This window comes from Bos javanicus, chromosome 4 (assembly GCF_032452875.1).
Source record: "Bos javanicus breed banteng chromosome 4, ARS-OSU_banteng_1.0, whole genome shotgun sequence".
NCBI lineage: Eukaryota > Metazoa > Chordata > Mammalia > Artiodactyla > Bovidae > Bos > Bos javanicus.
Window position 1 is genome coordinate 26,957,310 of NC_083871.1, and position 12,523 is coordinate 26,969,832.

General features: G+C 35.3%; 1 protein-coding gene across 8 annotated transcripts in view; it reads right to left on the minus strand.

The window, feature by feature from the left end:
* SNX13 (sorting nexin 13) overlaps window positions 1-12,523 on the minus strand; it is a 148,512-nt gene that overhangs the window by 50,053 nt on the left and 85,936 nt on the right. For all 8 annotated transcript variants that reach the window (XM_061413643.1, XM_061413641.1, XM_061413642.1 and 5 more), the window contains 4 exons: window positions 10,086-10,224; window positions 9,610-9,698; window positions 4,579-4,678; window positions 3,502-3,695 (listed from right to left, as the gene is read on the minus strand). In XM_061413643.1, the coding sequence (XP_061269627.1) occupies window positions 3,502-3,695; window positions 4,579-4,678; window positions 9,610-9,698; window positions 10,086-10,224 (522 nt within the window). The remainder of the gene's footprint in view (window positions 1-3,501; window positions 3,696-4,578; window positions 4,679-9,609; window positions 9,699-10,085; window positions 10,225-12,523) is intronic.

The following is a 12,523-nucleotide window of genomic DNA, read 5'->3' on the forward strand; positions in this document are numbered from 1 at the left end:
TGAATAATTAGAGAAAACTGGCTTCATCAGAAAGCAAGAAAGTAAGGACAGGCAAAGGCTAACATAGGGATCTTTTAAAATACAGGTAAGTAACTCAGTCGTATCCGACCCTTTGCGACCCCACTGACTATACAATCCATGGAATTCTCCAGGTCTGAATACTGGAGTGGGTAGCCTCCAGGTAATCTTCCCAACCCAGGGATTGAACCCAGGTGTCCAACATTGCAGGTGGATTCTTTACCAGCTGAGCCACAAGGGAAGCCCTTTAAAATACAATGGACGTTCTACTTCTAAAGCTGAATGGAGTGTATAAAGGCATTTGCTATACTATTGTTCTTAAAACTGTGTACTCTTTTAAATACAATATATTTCATAAGGCAAAAATGTAAGCATACGCACAAATGAGTGGTTTCCAAATAATATATATACTTAAAATTAAAATATAATTCTGTGCTAATAAGTATGAATTAAAAGGTATTACAGCATAGTCATTAAAAATACTGGAGTGTGACTCTTGAGGATTATTGTCCATATTCATGAAGGACATCAGTCTGTACTTTTCTAAATGATGTCTTTGTCTTTGATATGAGAATACCACTAAATTCATAAAATGAGTTGTAAAGTGTTTCTTTTTTCTCTTTTCTGGAAGAGTTTGTGAAATACTGGTATTATTTCCTCTTGAAATATATGATAGAATTCACTAATAAAACCATTTAGGCCTGGGCTTTTCTTTGAAAGATGATTTTTAATTATTAATTAAATTCATTTACTGTATTTTCTATTTCTTCTTGAGTCAGTCTGACAATTAGTGTATTCCCAGAAATCTGTCCATTTCATCTAAATTGTCTAATCTGTTGTCAAAAAGTTGTTTGTAATACTTCCTTATGGGGCGTCCCAGGTGGCTCAGGGGTGAATCCACCTGTCAATACAGGGTTTGATATCTGGGTTGGGAAGATCCCCTGGAGAAGGAAATCACAACTCATTCCAGTATTCTTGCCTGGGAAATCCCATGGACAGAGGAGCCTGGGAGCCTATAGTCTATGGGGTACTAAAAGAGTTGGAACTAAAAAAAGAGGAACTAAAAAGCCTCTTGATGAAAGTGAAAGTGGACAGTGAAAAACGTGGCTTAAAGCTCAACATTCAGAAAACGAAGATCATGGCATCCGGTCCCATCACTTCATGGGAAATAGATGGGGAAACAGTGGAAACAGTATCAGACTTTATTTTTCTGGGCTCCAAAATCACTGCAGATGGTGACTGCAGCCATGAAATTAAAAGAGGCTTACTCCTTGGAAGGAAAGTTATGACCAACCTAGATAGCATATTCAAAAGCAGAGACGTTACTTTGCCAACAAAGGTTCGTCTAGTCAAGGCTATGGTTTTTCCTGTGGTCATGTATGGATGTGAGAGTTGGACTGTGAAGAAGGCAGAGCGTCCAAGAATTGATGCTTTTGAACTGTGGTGTTGGAGAAGACTCTTGAGAGTCCCTTGGACTGCAAGGAGATCCAACCAGTCCATTCTGAAGGAGATCAGCCCTGGGATTTCTTTGGAGGGAATGATGCTGAAGCTGAAACTCCAGTACTTTGGCCACCTCACGCGAAGAGTTGACTCATTAGAAAAGACTCTGATGCTGGGAGGGATTGGGGGCAGGAGGAGAAGGGGACGACAGAGGATGAGATGGCTGGATGGCATCACTGACTCGATGGACGTGGGTCTGGGTGAACTCCGGGAGTTGCTGATGGACAGGGAGGCCTGGCGTGCTGAGATTCATGGGGTCGCAGAGAGTCGGACACGACTGAGCGACTGAACTGAACTGAAAAGAGTTGGATACGACTTAGCGACTAAGCAACAACGGTATTTCCTTGTAGTCCCTTTAATTTCTATAGTCAGTGGTGATGCTTCCTCCTTCATTCATGATTCTGGTGATCTGTATCTTTTTTTCTTGGCCAACTGAGCTAAAGGTTTCTAAATTTCATTATTCATTTTACAGTGTTTGATTGTACTACTGGTTTTTCACTATTGTCTTTCTGTTTTCTATTACACTGATTTCCATTTTGATCTTTACTATTTCCTTCCTTCTGTTTGCTTAGATTTGTCGTGCTTTTCTTTTTCTAGATTTTTAAGATGAAAATGTATATTGCTGATGTGACATCTTTCTTCTTTCTAATCAGGCATTTAAAGCTACACATTTGCCTTTACATATTTCTTTAACTGCATCCCATAAATTTTGATGTATTGTTTTCTTCATTTTCATTCAATTGAAAACATTTTCTAATTTCCTTCTGACGTTTTTGACACAGACAACATTTAGAAATTTGTTGCTTAATTTTCAAATATTTATAAATTTCCTCAAATCCCTTTTGTTCTTTATTTCTAATTAATTCTACTATGAGAAACGGACACACTTATATATAATTTTAACGCCTCTAAAATGAGAGTTGTTTTATGGCCTAACTTATGATCTATCCTGGAGAAGGAAATGGCAACCCACTCCAGTATTCTTACCTGGAGAAATCTGTGGACAGAGGAGCCTGGTGGGCTGCCGTCTATGGGGTCGCACAGTTGGACACGACTGAAGCGACTTAGCATGCATGCATGCACTGGAGAAGGAAATGGCAACCCACTCCAGTATTCTTGCCTGGAGAATCCCAGGTACAGAGGAGCCTGGTGGGCTGCCATCCACTGGGTCGCACAGAGTCAGACACGACTGAAGCGACTTAGCACCAGCAGCAGCATGATCTATCCTGGAGAATACTCTATGTGTATGCTTGAAAATAAAACTGTTGTTAGGAGAAGTATTCTACAGATGTATTTGGTCTAATTGGTCTAAAGTATTGTTCAATTCTTGTACATCCTTGGTCATTTTTCTATCAAACTGTTTTATCAGTTTTTGAGAGGGAGTATTAAAGTCTCCAACTATTACTGTTGAATTGTCTATTTCTCCCTCAATTCTGTCAGTTTGTTCTCCATGTATGTGTGGGCTTTGTTGTTTTATCATCCTGATCAATTGACCTTTCTATTATAAAATGTTCCTTGTTTCTTTAGTAACGTTTTTTGTCTTAAAATTTATTATCTAATATTAGTATAGCCACTCCAGCTCTGTTTTAGTTACTGTTTTCAAGGTTTACCTCTTACTTCCTATTATTTAAAGTTGTGTGACCCTGAATCTTAACTCTGTTATTTAGTATCCACATGACCCTGGACAGGTTAATTCAATTTTCTTTCTTTCTTTTTTTTTTTTTTTCAATTTTATAATTTAATCAATTTCTTCACCTATAAAATGAGAATAATATACAAAATACTATTATCAGGATAAAACAAGGCAATGTAAGACAGTTGTGCATAGCAGCATGAACAATGGATATTTACAAGTACTACAAATCATTATTATCTTCTTTGCCAGTATTATTAATTTTAATTATTAATAATCTACCATTATTAATGACACTGTCAAAGAAGAAAAGAAAATGTATCCTCAAATAAATCAAAGTATATCCTCACCTTTTCTGATAAATACTGTTCATAAATTCCAACAGCAGCTGCTCTCAAAAGACCTTTGGTTTGGTTGGTTTGCTGTTTTCCATCTTTCTGACGACTTGATAAAACTTCTAGCTGCTGTTGGGCTGTAACCCGGTATCCTTCCACTGTCATCCAAAAGAAGAGATGTGCCTGACCTCCAGTTTGCTGCATGTAGTCTATCAAACAAAATTCATAACAACAGAGATATTAAAGTCACAGATTTTTGAGTGCATACAGCTGTAAGACAAGTTAAGAAAGAAAGTATTTGAAAGTTTCAAATACTTAAAACTCTGCATTTTGAACATGTTTAGAAAATGCTGGAGGTTAAAAAAAAAAGTCATATCATAAACTGGTTAAGCTGAAGAGACCAATTATGCAGAAAAAAGAAATGGAAGTGCATTTTAAAAAACATCTGATTTTTCATGAAAACACCTCTTGGGAATAAAGATGCCAGGGAAGGCTTCATCAGAAATAAACTACTTCAACAACATTCAGCTTCCATTCTCAATAAAAACTATTAATCATAATATTACTATTATATTACATGTATTAAAAATAAGGATTGGGTTCTTCAATAAGCCATGCATTTCTTTTTGTTCATGAATATGAAGACTCAGGAAGTTTTGCTGGGAACATCCCCTAGATAAAAGCAATTCTGATGTAACAATAAAATCAATAAACATTTATATATAAAATGGTATAAAAATAAGACCCTTCCCCCGTTCATGCACAAAAATGATACAAGCAGGTTATATATACCATACTTTTCTGATAAAGTCTCTTTCTCAAATAATTAAAATTCATAGTAGAATCTCTTGGGGTTTATTTAAAAGCATATTAGCAAATGCACATTGGAACTACAATAAGCATTTATTTCCTTAAAACCAAACAAATCTCTATCCCTATGGTTTCTAAAAAAAATGGGGGTATTTCAGAAAATGAGGAGTGGAAGAGAGATATATATGGCATGCCTAATATCAAGTATTTAAAATTTAACAATATATACAATTATAAAAAAACTTGAGGGTTATATTATTTTTATAAAATGGATTTACCTACCCATAAAAAACTGTAGTGCAACATTGTCTACAAGAATGCTGTCCAGGGGGACTGTGCAAAGTTTCCCAAAGTTTGCTGCCAGTTTCACAGTATTTATCTCCTATAAATACAAGTTTTTGCAGATTAACATCTCATCTATTCACTCACTATGTTAAAGATCCTTACATAGAAGTAAAAAATTAAGTTAAAACGGAATAAAGTTTTCTCTTCTTGTACAGGTGCGTTACCAAAAAAAAGTATCAGCTCACTGAATTTCCTAGAGTTATTTTAAGAGCTGCTTACTAAGTATACATTAAAGGTACAATAAGCACTCATTTCTTCTAATAAAAAATAAACCTAAATGTATTTTCATGTATTCTTTATTTTTTACCCATTCCAAACAAAAATGAACATGATAGGGACTAAAGGGGATATTATGTTGAAGAATAAACAAACCCCAATATTTTCAAGTACAGGTTGAAGTCTACCTACTAGAGAAAAATAAAATATTCCTAACTAGTAGATTGCTAATTGGGTAAAAATTCGATAATCTTTGTAGAAAATGTTTTTCTTTTCAGTCTACCTAAATGGTAAATTACATAAACTTCAAAGCAAGGAAACTACCTATATATAGAGAAAAAAGTTTTTAACAGGTTCAGAATTTAGAGAATCTACACGTCCTGCACTGTGCTAGGTGCATTACACATATCACTTCATTAAATCTCCACAGCAATCCTATTGGATAAACATCACCAATCCCACTCAACAGATAAGAAAGCTGATGATCAGAAATGTTGCCTATGATTGCAAAGCTGGTTAGAATGAGTCAGTGTCCTCAAAGTCTGATGCCCTTTCCACAAAAACCAACAATGTTTCTGGAAATGATTTCCACCAGCTTCTCTGCATTCCCAAATCCATACTCACAAACCTGTATTTTCAAAAAAAGATGCACAGGTTTTCTGAAAGTTAGATAAGGCTGCCTTATTTAGGGGCAGATACTAAATTAGGCATAGGTGATATATAAAGGAAAAGGAAGATGATTTGAAAAGAGGAGAAAAAACTTCTCTTGTAATTAGTATCTCCTCTTCATGTAAGTACGTAAGAACAACAATAGATTACTGATTTGAAATTGCTGGGGTAAAGCCATCTATTGCAAATTGCACTCATTTCACATACTAGCAAGGTAATGCTCAAAATCCTTCAAGCTGGACTTCAACAGTATGTGAAGCAAGAACTTCCAGATGTATAAGCTGGATTTAGAAAAGGCAGAGGAACCAGATCAAATGGCCAACATCCGTTGGATCATCGAAAAAGCAAGAGAATTCCAGAAAAACATCTGCTTCACCGACTATGCTAAAGCCTCTGTGTGGATCACAACAAACTGTGGAAAATTCTTGAAGAGATGGGAATACCAGACCACCTACCTGCCTCCTGAGAAACCTGTGTGTTGTAAAGAAGTAACAGTGAGAATCAGTCATGGGACAACAGACTGGTTCAAAATTGGGAAAGGAGTATTTCAAGGCTGTACACTGTCACCTTGCTTATTTAACTTATATGCAGATGACATCATGCGAAATGCTGGGCTGGATGAAGCTCAAGCTGAAATCAAGATTTCCTGGAGAAACATCAGTAATCTCAGACTTGCAGATGACATCACCCTAATGGCAGAAAGTGAAGAGGAACTAAAGAGCCTCTTAATGAAGGTGAAAGACGAGAGTGAAAAAACTGGTTTAAAACTCAACATTCAGAAAACTAAGATCACAGCATCCGGTCCCATCACTTCATGGCAAGTAGAAGGGAAAAGAATGGAAACAGACTATTTTCTTGGGCTCCAAAATCACTGTGGAAGGTAACTGCAGCCATGAAATTAAAAGAATTTAATTTTTTTGAAAGAAAAGCTATGACAAACCTAGACGGCCTATTAAAAAGCAGAGACATCACCTTGTTGACAAAGGTCCACATAGTCAAAGCTATGGTTTTTCCAGTAGTGAAAGTTGGACTATAGAGAAGGCTGAACGCCAAAGAACTGATGCTTTCAAACTGTGGTGTTGGAGAGGACTCTGGAGAGTCCCTTGGACTGCAAGGAGATCAAACCAGTCAATCCTAAACATTCGTTAGAAGGACTGATGTTGAAACTGAAGCTCCAATATTCTGGCCATCTGATTAAATGAGTCAACTCATTGGAAAAGACCCTGATGCTGGGAAAGAGAGAAGGCAGGAGAAGAAGGAGACAACAGAGGATGAGATGGCTCGATGGAATCACCGACTCAATGGACATGAGTTTGAGTGAACTTTAGGAGATGGTGAAGGACAGGGAAACCTGGTGTCCAAACAGAGTTGGACACAACTGAGTGACTGAACAACAACAAAGCAATCTAGTAGCAGCACATGATTTCCCCTATATAAATCTTCCTTCCTCAGATTTTATCACTTCTTGGTTCTGTCCAGCAGCATCTCTATAGATATGGGATGGAGAAGAGTATTCACTATCACTTTATTTGTAATAAAAAGAATAAAGCATCTCGAAGACTTTAAGATGAGCAGTATGATTAAAAAAACTCTATCTCTGAAGATTCTGAATTTTCATCCAAAGGAATACATGCTATGACTTGAGCTTTTAAAAAAGGTAAAGCTTCCTATTCAAATTAGAGTTGACAAGCTTCCAAACAAGGTTTCTAAATTTTAAAAGGAATTCAGTATCAAAAAGTATTTAGGCAAACAGACTTAAATAATGATGCTTAAGGATCAGCAGGGGCTTCCCTGGTGGTTCAGCAGTAAGGAATCTGCCTGCCAGTGCAAGGGACGTAAGAGAGGAGGGTTCAGTCCCTGGGTGGGGAAGATCCCCTGGAGGAGGGCATGGAAACCTACTCCAGTATTCTTGCCTTGAGAATCCCATGGACGGAGGAACCCGACAGGCTACGGTCCATAGGCTCGCAAAGAGTTGAACACGACTGAAGCGATTTAGTCCACAACACACAAGCATCACTAACTCTAGGATCTAGGTAGGGTAACTAGATAAAGAAACAACAATCACAAGTGAAACCATATTCTTCTTCTATTCTGAATTTACACGCATATATAAATTCATTTTAAAATACAGTTAACTGAACAAAGACAGACATACATACACCTGCACACACATTTATGACAAATGTAGGCCTCAAGTAATGTTTAAGTTATAATTAAACTAGCAAACTAAACTCAAAATTTTAAACTAAGTCTTCTATTCCTTAAGGAATTTAAGTACACTGCAAAATTACAAGACCAAAGAGTCACAAAACAATTTCCAATAGAAAACCAGCATAAAAAAGGTGACTACACTGAAAACTAAAGGTAGTAAAAAATTTGTTTCAAAGCCCCAAATCTCTGCTCTCTTTTACAATGAAACTCATCCAAACAGCTACCTATAATGACTGTTTCTAATTCATTTCTTCTCATTTTCTCCTGACTGACTCCCATCAGGGTTTTTCTCCACTATTCAACCAAAATGCTCTCATGGATCACCAATAATACTCCTGTGGCAAACCCAACAGTCAATTCTAAATCTTCATCTTACTCAACTTATTAGTAGTCTGTAATACACCTGATCTCTCACTTTTTTCAGTATTTTCTATACTTTGCTTCTAGGATATCACACTCCTTTCCTTCAATCTCAACAGTCATTTACAGTTTGTTTGGCTAGACCTTTCATTTTGTCTTAAACACTACTAACTGAAGTGCCTCAGGACAAAGTCTTTGATATCTTCTTTCTTAAACTCATTCTTTTAAGTAATCTCATCCAATCTCTCAACTTTAAACAAGCAGCTGATAATCCTGAGGATTCTCAAAGTTTATTTCATTCACGAAATTTCCCTTAAACTTGAATTTACCAATTAGAATGTCTACTTTAACATCAAACAGGGATCTCAGGCTAAAACATTCAAAACTTGATTCTCTCTTCCAAACTTCCTCCTCCCTCAGTTTTATTCATTTTAGTGAATAACAACACTATTCATGCAGGTGCTTGGTCCAAAAACCTTTGGAATCATCCTTGAGTTCTTTTTTCTCTCTCAACCCATATTTAATACATTAGCAAATACTGTCTCTAATTAACTTCTCACATGAATCCCCCCAGACATCTCTTACTAAACAAAAACAAGAGTCATGTAAACGATCTGTTAGTTTCCATTCCACCACTCCACCACAATCTACTCATCACAGAGCCCAAGTAATCATTTTACCTCATAAGTCAGATTATGTCACTTGCCAGGGAAAATCTCCAATGGATTTCTATCACACTCAGATTTTAAAAAATCTTACTATGGAAGGTAAAACCATGTATGATCTAACCCCTAAGGTTTCTAATCTCACTCCTACTACAAATCCTGTCATACATTCCATACCACTCACAATGACCTCCTCTAACTCACCAGGCACTTTCCTATTCCAGGGACTTCACATTTGCTCTTACCTTTGCATTAAAGATTAAAGAAAAAAAAAAATCCACAGGATTCGCTCATATTATTCAGATCTCTCTATCTTTAAATGTCACCAGATCTCTCAGCATCTATCTAAACCACTTTGACATTCTCTACCACCCTACTTTACTGATTTTCTTTCACATTTTAGGTTTGTTTTTTTTTTACATTTTATTTTTTCACATTTTACTTACTTTTACATTTTTTACATAATATATCAATTTATGTATTGGTTTATTTTCTGATTCTGCAACTAAAATGAAAGCTTCATGAGAGAGATTTCCGTCTGTTAGATCCATCTAAATGGTGTCCGATGTACATAATTCAATAAATGTTGAATTTTAAATAAATGTCACATGAGTAGATAAATACATAAATCAAGAAAAATATTTGACTCTTCATGCAATATTTGAATCTCATTAGCTTGTTTTAATAAATACTTACACTACCTTGTATAATATAAATTTTTTCTAAATTTTTAGTTCTTCTGTAAAATGCCACACTGGTTAATACTCAACCTTTTGTCATTTGCTGGATATTTTAATGAAGAGAAATTATCTATAGTTAAATATTAATTCAAGAGTATTTTACTCACTTTGCCAGACTGCAACCGTTGTATTCTTGAGTCACATACTTTCTTCACAAATAATAAGCTATTTATTTGATTTTTGATGGTGTTGATATCTAAGAATAAACAAATTGATTATGAGGTAAAGTGGCAGTGTTACTTGTGAAATACTTTAAACATACACTTACTATAATTTAACATAATAACCAATGAACACAGCAATTATTTATTTAAAAAATAAATAACTGGAAATTTTATAGTGAAATTAATTAAAATTAAACTATGCCAATTATCTTTAGCAATAACTGCAATAATAAGAGTCTCACATTCAGAAAACTATTGTGCTTTATTCTCAGAACATATTAGCATAATAAAAGTCAGATTCAGTTAAGGTGAAAACCACTAATAACATAAAATGACCTTTATGTAAATTAAAGTTTTGTTTGAATATATAGTAATTGTTAAAGAAGTAAAACATTCTTATTCTTAAATAAATTACTTACCATCACCAGCTGTATCTAGAGATCGAAGATACTGTAATTCTTCTGCTGCTTTATCTCTGACTGCTTCGAGCTCTCCAATATTGTCACTCAATTTAATAATGTTCATAAAGGCCTCATAGTTGCAATTAGAATCACGGATCTGAAAAAAAGTTTAAAACACTGATGGGAGGGAGACTCACTTAAGTGAAAACAGAATCTTGAGTACCTATCATGGGCCAGGCACAACTGTCCTCAAACAAAATGAAAATCTCTCTACTCATGGTACTTAAATTCTCCTGGGTCAGAGACTACTAACACAGTAAGATATATAGCACACTGTGAAGTAAAGAGTACACTCAGAATGTCTGATGACAGCAAGGAAGCCATGGTGACTAGAGCTAAACCAAAGAAATGCAGAAGGGCAAGGGAGATGAGTGCTAATGGAAAAGCAAACGTGACAGGGTTTAGTAAATGGTTTGGCTTTCTCTGTGAATGGAATGAAAAGTGATTGGAGAATTTTAAACATTAAGAGCAGCATTCTCTGACATAAATTTAACAGAATCACTGTAACAACATGAATAACTGTTATTTCATCTTTCTTTTCCAGCCACTTGCTATTTAAGAGTAAGAATGGTGTAAAACATTAAGTTGGATTTAACCATAATGTGGTTTTACCAAGCCAATAATAAACTGAGAGAGAGAGGAAAGGTAGTTGAGAATGTTGTAAAGGATCTAATGACTATGACTGTCAATGAATTTAAGCCAAATAAAACAGTAAAGGGAACTATGAAAAGGTAGCCAACTTGGTTGTCCATTCTAAATAGGAGTCCAAGTACTGGTGATTGCCAAAGTTCAGAACTGTGGGGAAAAGAGGCAGGGGGGCAATAAGCACATGAAAAAATGTTCAAAATCATTAATCATCAAGATGTGCAAGTTAACCATAACAAAATGAAAATGCCAAATATCTATCAGAATGTGGAGAGACCAAATTTGGTCTTCACATTCTCAAACAGTGCAAGGAGAAGTACAAAATTATAACAGAACTTCAGATAACTAGTTGGCGATATCTCTCACTTTGTATAAATTTTACTTCAATAATAAAAGAAGTAAGTCATTAAAGACCTGATTTTTCTAAGAATACATTAAGAAACAAGTAAACAGCTGTTCACTAAGCTGCTCTAGTAGGAGATAACAATCGGAGAAGGCAATGGCAACCCACTCCCAGTACTCTTGCCTGGAAAATCCCATGGACGGAGGAGCCTCGTAGGCTATAGTCCATGGGGTCGCGAAGAGTCGGATACGACTGAGCGACTTCACTTTCACTTTTCACTTTCATGCATTGGAGAAGGAAATGGCAACCCACTCCAGTGTTCTTGCCTGGAGAATCCCAGGGACAGCGGAGCCTGGTGGGCTAACGTCTATGGGGTCGCACAGAGTCGGACACGACTGAAGCGACTTAGCAGCAGCAGCAGCAGCAGGAGATAACAATATAAACCAATTAAGTAAACTATTTCACAGTCAGAGAGAAGAGTTTACAATTAACTAGTTTGTCCCCAAAAGATATAATATATATATTTTGAGATAAATAATGCAAATTGGCAGATACTATCTTTAGAAATGACTTAAAAACTTGAAACTTCTGTTAGGTAATATGAACATTTTATTTGGAGGATATATGTTACTACTACACTGCTCTAACCTTTTCCTTTCAAATAAAAATAAACTATACAATTAGCTATCATTAATATGGAATTTACCTGGCAGAAAGAGTAAGAACTGAGCCAATTTTATAATACCTATGTGCAAAGGGTTTTCCACATAAATAATGTCAAGAGAATAAACCAGACAACAAAGCAAGCTAAAGATCCTTTATTGATATCTTTTTCTCTTTTAAATATATTTTCTGATATTTTACAGCAAAGCACAATAGTGCTCAATCACTGTTTTAAATAAAAAAGACCCCAACCATGATACATAATAACAGTACCAGCCCAACTATGCAGAGAACAAGTAAAAATCTGGTGGCTTGAATTCTGTTCTGAGTATGTGTTAAGTCCCTCAAAAATGTTTTTACCATGTAACTAATTATATACTTAATATACGCTCAGCAAAATAAAAATTGAAAACTAAAGAAAAATAGAAATAAAAATAATTCCTAATCCCATGAGTGAGAGATAACCATAATATTCCAGTAAACTTGCATCCTGTTCTGTACTATAGGTAAGATTATACAGTACTGTAAACTGATTTTTTAAGGTTAGTATATGATATTCATTTTTGTGTTACAAAAAAATCTTTTTAAAGATATTTACTCTTACTTTACTACTTAAACGTTTTAAAATTTTACCTTTATCCTACTTCTTAAAAAATCACTTATGACATAACCAATACTTGTAGTAAAGTGAAATAAACAAAAGAGAAAACTTAAAATTTTCAGGATCCTACATCTCTACTACAAC